General features: G+C 41.3%; 1 protein-coding gene across 2 annotated transcripts; it reads right to left on the bottom strand.

Moving 5' to 3' along the window:
* Positions 1-892: 892 nt before the first annotated feature.
* Positions 893-15,094, bottom strand: LOC116052429 (E3 ubiquitin-protein ligase RNF38-like). 2 transcript variants are annotated; one of them, XR_004897657.1, is made up of 13 exons: positions 13,645-15,094; positions 9,333-9,385; positions 8,975-9,156; positions 7,117-7,582; positions 6,562-6,702; positions 6,227-6,415; positions 4,826-4,987; positions 4,564-4,667; positions 4,317-4,398; positions 4,098-4,219; positions 3,860-3,959; positions 1,822-1,970; positions 893-1,765 (listed from the first exon to the last, which is right to left on the bottom strand). XR_004897657.1 is itself a non-coding variant. In XM_031303142.2 (12 exons), the coding sequence occupies exons 1-12, from the start codon at positions 13,919-13,921 to the stop codon at positions 1,908-1,910; spliced, it is 1,941 nt and encodes a 646-aa protein (XP_031159002.1). In that variant the 5' UTR covers positions 13,922-15,094; the 3' UTR covers positions 893-1,907. The 2 variants fall into 2 exon arrangements, 1 of the variants encoding a protein (XP_031159002.1); XM_031303142.2 differs by having other exon boundaries at positions 893-1,970.
* Positions 15,095-15,335: the final 241 nt, after the last annotated feature.

A 15,335-nucleotide genomic window follows, 5' to 3' on the forward strand; every position in this document is an offset into this window, starting at 1 on the left:
TGGCTGCCTGTCTGTGCACCAACTGTATGCAGACTTCTTTTTTTTGTTGCATTGTAGGTATAAAGTTAATAAATTCTCAGTTCATTAAGTTGGTCTTTATTTTATTACATTATTGGTTCCAATACCATGTTCAAGTTTGTTCTTTCAGTTTCAGCCTCATATACAATTCTAACCTTAGTTGCTGACCTCATTAGGTCTTGGTTTATATTAACGTATCAACTCATTTATGTTGTATTTTTTGTTGGAATAATTCCTATATATTGGACTGCTGAAGAATTAAGACTCCTTATCACAACTCCGGTAATTATATGCAACTTATAGGACTATAATAACTTTTAGTGTGTGACACAATCATTTATTCCTGCCTACTCATTCCTGCCCTTGTTTTAGAGTGCATAGTTAGGAGTACTGTGACAGTACAATAACAGATGTAACAGCAGTCAAGAGTCTGATGGGAACCCCAAGAGAGTGATGTCGGGTGTGCCATGTTGGCATTGATTCAAAGAAAAAAGCCTACTTTACAGTGACAATGCCACACATCAAGAGTCGGTTTAACAAACATAACAATCTGCAATAAAAAAAGTGTTAATAACATACTGCAACCTGTAAAAGAGTATGTGTCAAGAGAACCAAAACATAACACAAGGACAACAACCTGGGCAGATGTGGAGTGATGGTAGTCTAGAAGAACAGTAACGCCGCCTAGTGGCAGGTTGAAGTAATTGCACCTCCAGACCAAAATCTGAAAAGATGGAGCCACCCAAAGCAGCAGTCTGCAGTCAGTGTCATTTTTAATAATACCACCACTTCAAATCTAACACAGAACTCTAGCACAACCAAACCTGACTTATGTCACTAGCTCTTAATTGGCCATTTAAAATATACAAAATACTGATTGTAAAAAGTTCATATCAAGCCTTTTATTTGGTATACAGATATTCATAGATTTATACAGTATATATAGATATATGTATATATGTAACACATGTGCCACTGCAAAGTCACAGACAAACTTATATTTACTAAGAAAAGAAAGGAAAAGAAAAATATATAAATGTGCTTAATTTCAAAGTAGTGCTGTGAAGCGCTTGTAATGAAAGATGATCAAAACCGGAATGATGAGGTAACTGCCAAGCAGGAAAACAATCACTTATAATGGTTGAGTAACAATAATAATAATAATAATAATAATAATAATAATAATCTACAGAAACAAATGGATCAAATAGGCAACCAAGAAATATAGTGGCAGCATGGACCCTTAGTGTCAAACTAGAGAAAAGGATTTAAGTCTATAACATACATACACACACACGGAGTATGCATACAGACAGACAGTGCATAAACGTACAAACAGGAAGTAAAGTCAGTCACTCATGAGAGCAAAAATTCTCCCATGTCGTTACTCTTGTCTGCTACACAACAGAAACTCAGGCATGCTCCAGGACCTCTAAAATCTCTTACACACCCACATACACTGAAAACACACACAGTCATGTACCACAGCTCGGCACTGTAGGGCTGACCAAACACCGCTTGCACAGATGTGGTGCATGCACGTGTACACGCACGCACACCACACCACAGCAGAATAGTGGTCAGGCAGGGTGTAATTCACTAAAAGATGTGAGGGCCTGCATTCATGTGAACAGACAGTAAAATAACTGTGATGAAAATCAGATCAAAGATTTAAAGGATAATAAACTAGCAGAAAGTGCTGCACAAAAACCCTAGGAAGTGGTATGTGTGTGTGTGTGTGTGTGTGTGTGTGTGTGTGTGTGTGTGTGTGTGTGTGTGTGTGTGTGTGTGTGTGAGTGTAAGCACATACATGTGTATCAATATATCAGGAGCAGGTAATGCTGAACGTGTTTGAAATACAATTAGGAGCATTTGGCTCCCCCATGTGGTCACTCTGAGTCTCTCTGGACCTCTGAGGCGTCGGCCCGACAAATAGGACATGTCCTGTTGGCCTGAGGACAGAGAGAGGAAACAGAAATGAACCCGTTAGGTTTTTTTAAAAGGTGGAATATATTATCTTTACTTTGGTTATTGATCACACAAAATGCCCATTCCTAAAACTGCGCATTTGGACAGTAACTAAAGTCACCGCTACAACCATTTTCTTTATTTGTTTTAATACATTTTTATTTATGGGCGTTTCATAGCACTCAAGGACACCTTACAGTTAAAAAAGCAAAAATACAGTTAAAAAGGCAAATATAGTTAAAACAAACATTTAAAAAAAAAAAGAGATAGAAAATTAAAAGAAAGCAATATACCCATGAATTCAATGGAGAGTGGAGTTATGTGGGGTAGGCCTTTGGGAATAGGAGAGTTTTGAGGGAGGTTTTTTCAAGGTGGGGAGGGACTCTATGATACGGATGGATAGAGGGAGGGCGCTCCGAAGGCGAGGGGCAGAAAGGCTGAAGGCTCTAGACCTCATTGTGGACAGGTGGGCAGAAGGAGTGGAAAGCAGTGAGGAAAAGGGTTTTGTATCGATTTGTAATCCCTATAACCCAATTCATACTGATGCTTTGGGAAATGCCACCATGCCTCTAAGGGTGTTTTCACACACCAACCAAGGTCCGGACCAAGGTTCATGTTTTTGTTACATTGTATACATTTGATCCGGTAAGTTTTGGTTTCACACTGCAGTTATGCAAGCGCACTAAAGATCTATACGTGACAAAACTACGTCCTGTCGTCATCACATACGTGAGCTGCGTCTCCAGATACTTATAATTGATTGGTTTGTAGACAGGCTTCCCCGTCCTCTTGTCTCCTCTCTCTGTGTCGGAGTTTTTTCAGCTGACTGCTGCTCTCCCCTACTGCCGCGGCTCTTTTTGTTTTGTTGTGATGTTGAGAAGCAAGACACTGGAACTTTCTGGAGAATTTATTCAGAGACAAACGGAAACCTTCACTGCACATTTACTACCACTTAACAAATAAACTGCTGATGTATTCTCTGCTCTGATAGCCGACAGCTGTCTGCTCTGAGCGCATTCACTGTCACTCTCACTCTCTCATGTAGCCTACACACTAAGCACCAAGCTATTCCTTAAAGGAGCTATTCCCCGGTCTTGTAACACAAGGAGAGCCTGTCAGAGCTTCTTCTATTTGGTCCGAAAGTCCGAACCATCCAAAAAATGCTTTCACACTGTAAACGAACCGGACCATGGTCCAGTTTGGTCCGGACCGAGACCACCTCTTTTGGTCGGACCAAAATTTGGTCTTTTGATCCGGACCGTGGTCCGGGGGAGGTTTCACACCTCTAATTTTGGTTCGGATCAAACTGAAAAGTCCGAAAGTCCGGACCAAATGAGGTATGTGTGAAAATGCCCTAAATCACAAGACTGTGTTATGATTAACACAGGAACTTGGTGAGTCTTTTCTTTTTTTTAAGCATTTTCAGTGAGAAATCAAGTGTTGAAGTTTACAGCTTTTTCAGATGTTTCTGTCCTGGGGTTTTAATGTGGTTTACAGACTTTACTGACTCTTCTGAGCTGAATTTAGGAACAAACCTGATGTTTGTTTATGTTATGTAACACATCTCTTGAACAGTGAGAATCTCACTACACTCCTATAATTAAGAGGTGCCTGTGTCACTCAATTAATGTGTCCTTGGACTGTAAGTGTATTTGTGTCTTTAAACAAAAAATAAGGTTTTCTCTCAGCAAGTTACTGATCGAGTCTCTAAACGCAGCATCGCCGGGGCACTTACAGCACTCATCAGCAGGCTATTATGAGACTTGAATCCATAGCCAAACAATGTATGATTAGCCTTAGATAAACTCAGAGGTTGTGTATGTGTATTACATAGACATTGTGAGTGAGCAGGCTCCACGGGCTAAGTACTTACCCTCAGCCACTTGTCGACACACTTCCCGTGGAACTCATGGCTGCAGGGCAGGACTCGCAGCAGTTGGCGGGACTCAAAATCACTCATACACACCACACACCTGCAACACAATGGTATTATTTAGCATGTAATGAACGGCAACACAAGAAATGTTTATGTTAAAATAAATTGAACATTATGAATAATTCACCCCATCAACAAGTGATGACCTGGTATTTGCAAAAAGGGCAGCACTCACAGTGTTTGTTCAGACTGGTGGTTATTTGGATTGAACCGATAGGAAGGAAGCTGTTCGATGTCTCCCTTCGTCAGTCCACGGAGTTTGGCCTCCCCCAGACGCTCAGCGAGGTTCAGGAGGGCCTGTGGGGTAAAAAACATCAGCAACAACAAAAGAATCAGATTCCGTATCCAGCAAACATACAGACAAAAGAATAAAAGAAAGCAGATAAAGACTAACCTCATAATTTTCCACTTCTCCATCGTCTACATCCAGCTCTAGACTGATCGCAGGACCTGTGGGCTGGACTGGCAGCATTGAACTACAGAGGAAAAGATTACACTGAATAGTTAATGGCCCAAAAAAAATCCATATTTATATTTCATATAATAAATATCAGGTCATCTAGTCTATATTTGGCCAATACAAAATAAAAGAATAAACTTTTCTGTCTTATCTTTGTAAGTTCATGTACTGATCTACTTACAGGAAGTAAGGCAGGAGGCTGGGGTGGTAAGGCGAAGGTGGCAGTGGCTGTTGCGAGCGGTACCGTCGCCCCGGGAGACGCCGCGGAATAAAGTTTGGATAGGACTATGGGGCAATTGACAACAAATATATGAGCTTATCATTCACATGATTTTTTTTATTTTTTTGATTATCACCTGTACTCAAGGTAAAAAAAAAACACAACAAAAAAAAAACACTTCTTCAAAGAAATAAAACTGTATTGAATTATTCTTATTGCTCACCACTCCGAAGAACTCCTGTGGCAGGGGGTCATGGGACAGGAAGTGAAGCTGTGTGGAGTGTGGCGTGAGGGCAGGGTGGGTGGCGGGGGGATAGTGAAGCCCAGCACCCAAAGACAGGTGTTCTCCAAGCAACTCCACGTCATTCTCTATCCTCTGTAACGGCTGGGTGGGTGGAGAAGAAATATGTGGACGATTAGATTATTTCATGTGATGGCAGAAACGGGAGCAATTAAAAACTATTCAAACACAGACAAAGAAACTTGACGAGGAACACAACGATAAGGGGGAGGAGAAAATAAGAAATTAGCTTTGGACGAATTATAGAAAAATCTTATTATACTGTACATAAATATATTTAACAGACGTTTGAATGGATCGATCAAACTTTTGTACTTAATTATTTTTTCTACTAAAATTTAATTAAATAGGCACTGTTTTGTATTAAATTCTTAGGCAGCTGCTTTAATTAGCAGTCAATATTAATATCAAAGATTAGGGTAGAGAAGAGAGCCCAATCCTACTACCCATTATTTGTTGATCTGAGTGTCTTCCCTTCTTTTTGTCAATTGTGGCTAGCCCATCATTTGTAACATACTGTTTAGAAGAAAAAAAATTCTGCTACACCTCCAATATTTTGGTTATGTTGGACTTCTTTTGTAAGTGCCTTTCTAGGGGCCTAACAGCCACACAAACTTAAAAAATAGAATTAGTGTGGAAGAGCTGTCGTATTACGGTTACACATCAGCAATACTGAATCTCAGAGAGCATCCAACTATTTAATCAGGATCTTCTTTAGGCTTTGTAAACTTTGGCACACACTGATTATTTGAACACCATTGTAATTTTAGCCAAGAACAACACTGATATTTCTTTTGTAACTGCAATACCACCATTTACCTAGTTTTCATTTAGGGAGTTTACTCACTTTAGTACTGTAATTTTGATGCTTGCTGTGCAGGATACATTGAAAAAACACCCTATTTCAGTATATGTCCTTATTTATTACTAAACACTGCACAGTTTACAAGTGCTTGCAAACACTAAAGGAGAACAGCACAAATTGCTTCAACTCAAATGTATAAAAAAATGCATTCTCCATCTTGCATTAACATTGTAAAACACCTTTGCTGCTGCATTTTTTATACAGCAGGTAAAACATTTCATAAAGCTTCCCTCAAAGATGTTGACAGTCTCACTTGTTGCTCAAGTGTAAACTTGTCTTTGTAAAGATCAAAAGGGGGAAACGTTTTTTAGAGATGCACAAAAAGTGAGAAATCCTCAAATAAACAGAGGAGCAATCTTTTCAATTCAGATTTCAAATTAAATGCCATATTTTACAAACGCTGAATGTGATACCAAGTCAAAGGTTGAAACGAGCATGACGTAAGAATTCCTACTCACTGATCGGGCCTGCTGCGTCGGATAGGGTCCAAACTGTCCAGGCTGGGGCAGGTGAGGTGGGTGGTGGGAAAGGTGTGCTGGGGGATGGGGGAGGTGAGGAGGGGGAAGCAGGAAGGCCTGGTCACTGGACAGCAGCGATGGGAACGGGTAGGGCATGGGTAAGTGTTGCACAGAACAAGTCTGAAGGACCTGGCAGAGAGAGAAAAAGAAAACAGCAATATTTAATTTAGTGAGGGATGTTGAAAACTGCATTTTGAAAACATCAAATAATGAAAACTCGCCAGTAACAGAGAAGAGAATGTGCTACTGTGCTATGTGGAAACAAACACACTCACAGGAGGAGGGACACTGCAGACAGGATAGTGCTGTCCACTAAAGACTACTGAGCATGCCGGGATCTGCTGAGGGGCGGAGCGCGGCGGCAGGCCTGGTGGCACTCCCGGAGGAGACACAGCATACGATACTGAAGCTGAACCCTAAATATGGAGATCAAAGGGCAAACGTCAACACAGAGTGATCCAAAGCTGAGCAGCTGGAGTTACAAGACTAAATCCACATTATCTAGGTGGCAAATAAAGCAAACCTAGTGCAATGCCTTTCCATGTTGTAACTGCCACTAATTTGTGGATGTGAATTCTGATGTGAACTATTTTTATTTTTAATTATTATTTAAATGGGATTCAATTGACTGAAGTTAAACACCTCAACTCACTCTTTCACCTGCAACAAGAACCAAACTATCTTTGAGAATCACTCTGTCACTCATTAACAGTAAGTCGTATTTTCTCATTTCAGAGGTCTACTGGAATAATTTCAGCCCCTATCAGCTGTCTGTACTTTTTTTCCCTTATTAACCCCACCAACAAGGCTACATCATCTCATGAAGTCACCTGCTCATGGAAGTCCAGCACCACACTGCTCTGCTGGGATGGGTGGGGGTGGGGGTGGGGGTGGGGGTGTTGGTGCTGTGGATGGGCCGCAGGGTGCAGCAGCCTGGGAGACAGGTTCGGTGACTGGTGGAGGGGCCTGGGGGAGGGATTTTGGGGATGGTGACCTGGGCGCTCTTCAAGCCCGGGCCCCAGCCCTCGGGACGGTTGCTGGTTATAGGGTGGGTAGCCCTGAGGGGGAGCCGGGTGACGGTAGTTCTCATCCTGGTGGCCTGGCGACAGGCCGTGGTGAGAGTGCAGGTGGTGGTGGTGATGATGATGGTGGGCATTGGGGTGGTGATGGTGGTGATGGTGGTTGTTGTTGTTGTTGCTGTTGTTGTTGTAGTGGTGGTGGTGGTTGTTGTGGGTGTGGTGGTTGTGGTGGCGGGTCAGACGGTCTCTCCGGCCACGCTGGCGTCTCATTGGAGGGCTGGGGTGAAAGAAAGAGGGGAAAACTTAAGAACTTAAGTGGTTGCGATAATGTCATAGGTAATGTCCCTGATAAATAAAATAAGAGGCCAAAGGAGCTGTTGTCATTTGCATTATTATAAATACAGCACTAGGGCAGATGGAATGATTATTTTCTTTATCAATTCATCTCAGAGCCTGAATTTCAGTGTGGGATTGCAGGTATTGAGCATATCGAAATGAATGAGCAGCTCAATTGGTAAAATGTACAGCACTGCGCCTTTTACCAGTAATGCAAACTTCACCAATCTGATGCTTTTTTCAGAGCTTGCCCTCCCCAAGAGAAGTTTTTATTTATTTATTTTTATCAAAGTTGTTATTAAGTGGAAAGAGATGAGGCACGGGGGACAGAGAGGACAGGGAAATAACAGAGCATGGATCCAAGAGAGAAGCGGGAGCCATTAAAAGAAAGACTAAGGACACCGATGCAGCTCTAATAGATGATCACTAAGAGAGGAGGAAAAAGAGACACATTACAGAAATATATATGGTTTAGAAAATGCAAAACTTGGATGAGAGCGACAAAATGAAATCTGAGGTAAGAATAGGACAAGTAAGACCTATAGTTAAGCCCACAAGTAGTATCTGTGTATAAATCCCCACTATGTGAAACATTTAAAAAAAGAGGAAATGCTCTCCAATTTAGAAAAATGTATTTCAGGCACTCAATTGGATGATTCATTCTTGATTAATCAGTTAAACATATGTACTATAAAAATGGCAAAAAAACAGTGAAAGAATGCCTGTCAAAATTTTCTAAAGCCCAAAGTGACATCTTCAAATGTCTTGTTTTGCTCCACCAATAGTCAAAAATCAAAAGATAATCAATTCACAATAATAGAAAACAAGAGAAATGCAGCAAATTCTTTACATTTGAGAGTCTGGAACCAGAGAGAAAAATTACTTAATAAAGCAATAATCAAAACAGCAGACTAATTGTGTTAACGGCAAATAGTCTACGACTAATCATTTCAGGTCTATTTTAAATTTTTCATGAATGCTTTATTGGCAGTATCAGTCAACAAAGAAGCATGATAACATTCGGACCGATCTGATTCATTCTTATAGTAATCAATCGCATAAAAAGATTTAGAAAAGCTCATTTTTGGGTTATAGGTTCTCGATCCTTGTTTATTCCATATAATTGGTAACTGAACATTTTAAAATTGTTTCACTGTTGGTCGGACTGAATAAGAAATTTCAACACATACATTTGCGAGATTGTATTTTTATTTTATTTTTTTACATCTTATTAGGCTAAACAATTACCAGCTCAATAAAGAAGATAATGGTAATGTGTATTTGTGTCACACACACAATCAATTAAATGTATTTGTTATACTTGTATACTTACCTGCGTCTGTTGCGAACAGGCGTGTGGCATCTCTCTGGCATGTAGTGGGGGTGTGGTCTGCGACTGGGAGGCAACTCCCAGGGACGAATGGGAGAGGAAGGAGTAGAGGGAGGGGCGGAGTTTAGATCCAACATGGTCTGCTGGGAAAGACGCTGCCTTTTCGGGCTTGGGCTGTCTTCCATCTGCACACAGAGGATAAGGAGGGGGGGAACCAGGGGGATGGTTGGTCAGAAAAAAACAAAAAGGAGGACAGATAAAAGGGGGAGAATGAATAAGAAAAGAAAACAATGACCTACAAATCCTATTCAAACCAGGAGCAAAGCAGAGGCAACAGGCAGTGCTCACATTTCATACTTACTTTGTCTCGATCGTCGTTGCACACATTATCTGGATGAAAATGTAGCACTCCTCCTGTAGGCCACAGTGGGGAAAAAAACAGAATCAGATAAGATAGTGGAGGAAAAACATCAACATCACAAGACACATGGACATATGCTTGCTAAGCCAACAGAAGTACAACAACAACAACACCAACACACAGGCAGCTGCTTGTCTTTGATTTGATTTTCCATTCTAAGACTCCACTGGATCATCATGAAGCCTGGCTGGTTTGCTTAAACAGTTCCACAGTCTTAACACTACAAAATCCAACAGTGACAACAAAAAAGTGCATCATACATCTTGCTTCGCAGAGTTAACAGTCCTCTGTCTTCAGCAAGGGTCTGTCTTTCAAATTTCCTGCTGTTAACAAGCAGACAAAGGAGGGAGCCATCCCTGGAAGATGTCAACACTGGACTAACCCTCTGGTTCTCACAAACAAATCATTCCCTTTGATCTACCATGAAAAGTCAGTGCAGACTCACAGAAACATCCACATCATGCACACACATCCACTTATCCAACGTGCTCAACACTCCAGAGCATCTTCTGGGCTTTGCATAGGACACATTGTTTGAATGCAGATAATGACTTTTGTCTCCAGTCATTAGCTCACCTTCACCATCACTTTTCTCCAAAATACCATCATGTAAGAAGGTGAAATAATGAATCTATTGAAAATGAATCCGTAATCGTCTAAGTCATTCATCACCCATTACCTGGTTTCAGCTTCTCAAATGTGAAGATTTGCTGTTTTTCTTTGTTTTATATCTTTGTAACTTGAATATCTTTTGATTTGGGTTGGACAAAATAAGCTATTTAAATACATCACCTTGGGTTTTGAGAATTGTGAAAGACATTTTCACAGTTCCCTGACATTTTATTAATCAAAAACAATTATCGGCAGATTAGTCAATGCAAATCGTTAGTTGCAGCCCTAAGCCAACTGGAGTGACACTGAGTAGTCTCTATGAAAACTAACTAACCATTATGCTTGTGTGTTGGCATGCAGTCTGTGTGTCCCTGAACAAGGCAGTGAACAATTATTAGCTCTGAAAAAGCTCAGTACTGTGTTTCTTCCCCATTTTTGTTTTATCTCCTTGTGGTGAACATGAGATAAAAATCTCTCTCCAAAGATTAACAGCCCATCACAAAAAAAAGATTCCTAATGATATGAGATTTGCATGTACAAAAAAAATGAAATACTAAAAAAAGAAAACTCACATAACTGAATAAAGCAGTAATACCATAAAATAATCTCAGAAAAACACAATGCTCTCCCAGCTGTTTATCTGGCAGACCACATGTGCAATCTGGACACAGCATGCACATACAGACATTTCAGCAGCTTAAGAAGGATGTCCTTGAACTCAGCTGACAAGAGTTTCCTCTAAGCAGTCCCTCAAAAACCTTTAATCACCAAAAAGAGGAGGGGAAAAACATCTTTCTATTTCTCCCTCTATGCCTCCCTCAAACACCCCCTTCTGTCTTCCCAGAAACAACAGATCTTAAAGCAAGCCCTCACCCCTTTCTTGTCTTTGCAACGCCACTCCAGAGCAATGTGAAGTCTGCTGATAGTGACAACTCAAAGACGCCCTGCTAGCGGCTGCGGAGAACAGAGGGACAGTCAGTTGACTGACTAGCTGACAGTAGGGCCAACACACTGGCTTATATCTTTATTTTATCTACCATGCCTTTTTCTTCAGACCTCATAGGGTCTTGGGCCTCAGCCACCCATGTGTTTTGAGGAGAACTAGGTCTGTTAATGCTAATTCAACCCAGGGGCCATGTGAGAGGGGATGGTGAGCCAGACTGTACGGGTTCTGTTGGCAAGCAGACACAACTTTGTTTTCCTCCTAGCATGACTGCTGGGGAAGACTGACACCATTTATTTGACATCAGACAATCCAGTCAGGCAAGCAGGATAGTGAACTTAAGAGTATGAGCTGTCAACAAGTAGCAATTTGCTCCTGTTCTTCAAAGACTTGAACCATTATTTAGAAGAGACCAGCCAAAAATAGAGAAACTATTTCTATTTCACCCACAAAATCTGCAGAGATCTCAGGTGATAACAGTATTAATGAAGATCTGTAAAAACTGGTTGCTATTAAGGGACAGGTTGTGGGATGCAACACTCACTATTAAAGCTACACTGGGTAAAAATTATGATAATGGCGGAGAGGAAGAGGAGAAAAAACAGGTTAGACAGAGGGACACATTTTTAACACCCCCCAAATCCAACCCTGAGACATTCTGCATAGTGATGCCAAGAGGCGTAATACTGTGACATACGTACAAAAACAAGCAAGCGCAGACAAACAGTAAATCTGTATTATGCACTTAAACATACTCACTCTTATTTTGCTTACACACAGAACACACACAGACCATCTAAGAAGAGGCATGTGCAGCTGTTAAGAAGACAGAGGAAGATCAAACAGCTGGGAGAGATACACTGTTTAAGTCATTTACACAAACCTCTCTGTAGTTTCTTAATTTGGTGTTTTTGTGCGTGTCCCCTCTGTGTGGGTTATTTTGGGTGTTTGGCAACAGTGCTGCTATTACGACAAAGACCCATTAAAAGCCTGCTTTCATTCATTCACAGCACTTTTTTGCCTTTGAGGGAATCCAATCTGGTATTACAGAAGGTTTCTCCAGTCACATTTTTTAAATGGTCAGCAATGGAAACCAACGCTAAACAGACTGGTGTCCACGTTGAATACAGTTAAAAAGGAGACTAAGGTGCAGTCTCACTTGGAATTTTCTCTCTGGCAGTTTCATTCGTATCTTCCTCTTTCTTCTTAAAGGTTTTAAGGAGTTTTTCATTGTCTTCTTTGGGAGATTGGGTTGGGTAAGTAACCACCGCTGTTGGGGGCATGAGCGTATTGAATAACAGTTTGTATAATACTGGGCAATGCAAATAAATGTAACTTCACAAAGTGTATAAACCAACATAGGGCTGCCACCTCTTAGTCGATTAGTTGACTAATCGGTCGTTTTGGTCTTAGTCGACTAAGATTTCTTTAGTTGATAAGTCATTTTTTTATGCTTATTCATGCTTAATTACTCATTTCCAAGAAACTTATGAGCACATTTCTGGTAAACACAAGATTTAAAGTGGTGCTTTTGCAGGATTAATTGTGGAGAAAGTCAGTTTTACAGATGGTTAATTAACTAAATTTATATTGTGCTTTTCTAGTCTTAACCACCTCTCAAAGAGCACAGCTCTGTCGATTACATCAACTAATCGATTAATCGACAAAATCATATAAGTGTTAGTTGACTAAGAATTTCTTTAGTCGAGGACAGCCCTAAACCAACAACATGCTAACACAACTCAATTGTTCACTCCTCTGTTTCTTTAATACAAAAGATTTAATTTCAAACTATTTCAAGGCTTGTTAAAGGCTCCAAACTGCTCCTTAATTAGACTTGTTTAATGTAGGTTGTGTGAAGACTATAGAAGAGTATGTAGGCGGTCTAAACCACTGGCCAAATGTCTCTAATCTGTGAAAACATATTGCTCTCTAGCCATCAATATTAGTTTGAATCCACAATATTTCCACTGACCCATCAGATTTGTATAGTATATTTTTTTATAGAATATATCTCAGCATATCACTGTAATTCTAATATAAGTTCTAATAGAAGTTTATTAATTAATTACACCTATAGGATTTCTTTCCCTGTGTCTTGACAACAGGCGTAACATAATATGACCTGCAGGAATTCAGCACCACCATGCCTGGACTATCCAAAGGGAAATTCTGCAGTGCCAAATTCCTACTTAGGGCCAGTATAATTTACACTGTGAGCCAGGCAATGAAAAACATTACATTTATTTAGCAGACACTTTTATCCAAAGTAAAATACAATAAGTGCATTCAACCATGTGGATACTTTCTTTATTTCGGATCCCCATTAGCTGCTAACAATGTAGCAGCTACTCTTCCTGGGGTCCAACCCAAACACAGTAAGTACATCAACTTCATGAAATATTCTGAACAGTGAGTATATATGGTTACTTAGGGAATAGGCTTTACCCTATTCACCTAAATAAATGCTATTCAAACCTCTGAAGCATAGTCTCCACTACACCACCTGACATATATAATTAGTTGGCCTTTCAAGCAACAGCTGGCAGTGAAAGCACCAAGCCTTTTAGTTAAATGTCTTAAAGCCTGTTAAGCTGCTAGTGGTCTGCCTGCATCCCTCAGGGGTGTATCCTGTGTGAGTGTGTGCAATGATGCATCTATCCGGGCTGTAGGCCCTGTTTACTTAACAAAGCTTACCGGCCCCGGGGTGTCTATGGGCTCCGTGTGAGGAGTGGCGCTGCGCCCCTGCGGACAGGTAGCTCCCCTGGGTGTGCTGCTGCTGGCTCTCCGGGTAGCTACGACCACCGTGGTGCGGCGCCCAGCCAGGGTTGCTCTGCTGCGGGTAGCTCACACCACCTCCGCTGGCGTTCATCATGCTCCCGTTACCAACCGCGTTACCACTGCCATTACTCCCAACGTTGCCGAAATGATAGAAACCAGACCGAGACCGTGACCGAGTCCTCGGGGGGTCCATGGCTGGGGAGGGCTGTGGTGGATGGACGTGATGAAGGTAGGCTGGAGAGATGGACGTCCAGAAACGGGCAGGAGCCTCCCTCTTCAGACCGCTTCTACGCGTCTCTCTATCCACCTAGTTACCTCTGATGACTACCGGCTACTGCGAGTGTTTTCTGAGGCATTTAATAAAGCTGTTGTGTTAGCTAATATAATGAGATGAGATACCTGAAAGCAGCGGGTTCAGGGAAACAGTCGCACAAGCATCCACTGTCCCCCGAGCTATCTGTGCGGGTCAACTGCTTATTTATTTTACCGCTTATAAATGTACAAATGTAACGTTATTTTAAAAGTATTGTACTTGCGGTGTAAGAAAACAGTAATCAAAATACAATTTTCTCTACGTTATTTATCTGTGGTTTTCGTCGTTACCAGAACAACAGCTCAGCAAGTCTCCGGTTCTCTATTGTCTGTTCACAGTGAAACACTGTCAGGCTTTCCACAGTAAAACCAAGTATTGTAAGGCATTGACGTTAGTCGCAAGAAATTGGGTCCTATACGAGTGAGCCCATTGCCGAGGCATATATTAACATGCAACTGAAGTTATATCGCTCGCTCTCTGCCACCAAAAGCTTAGCTTGTCAAGTTAAATACTTAAATCCCTCAACACAAGCAAGATGGCTAGCTAGCTGTCGAGCGTTAGCGAACTAAAGGAAACCAGCTGCTCTAATAGCTGGCTGGGAAAAAAAAAGTTATCAGCATAGATTCGTGAATCAATTCCAGCTAAATTGCAACCGGTAGCCTACTGTAAGTAGTAAAGTTACACCCCTTTGCGTTGGCTAACTATACCTGCTCGTTCATTAGCATATTTTCGATTTTCCAGCTAGCCCAAGGCTAACAGGAAGCGGGGTCTAGAGGGGAAAACAAGTCCAACAGTGCCGACATTACAAGCTAGCTAACGTCGCACTGTATTTATGTTAGGCTAGTCGTTAAACAATGCTAATAGCGGATTACTTCAGACCGCATGAGAAAACAGATAGCTACCTTATCCGTCAAGTAACGAGGACAAATATTTGTCCGATTTAAATCCCCTCTTGCATTCGCTATCGAGTGTTTTCTCTGTTCAGCGGGGAGTGTTGTGGAGATCAATCAATGGGAGTTCCACATCTCTGCCAAGTCAGTCCAATCGATCACAGAGAATCATGTAGCTATTCACAGGCCATTCCCGCGATGTGCTTGTCAGTAAATAACACAAACCCACAAGCAAGGAAACGTTAAAATTCGTGCAACACCTGTCAAAGCAAGATTTGTTTAAATAGCGGCGGTCAAGGTCGAATTTAAGCAGCAGCTTGTTATCCGAGTTGACTACTTTAGCCTGGCAAACCCCGGGCAGCTGCTCAGTTCATTAATAATTCAGTAGCTTCATACCAGAAATA

This window comes from Sander lucioperca, chromosome 1, assembly GCF_008315115.2.
Source record: "Sander lucioperca isolate FBNREF2018 chromosome 1, SLUC_FBN_1.2, whole genome shotgun sequence".
NCBI lineage: Eukaryota > Metazoa > Chordata > Actinopteri > Perciformes > Percidae > Sander > Sander lucioperca.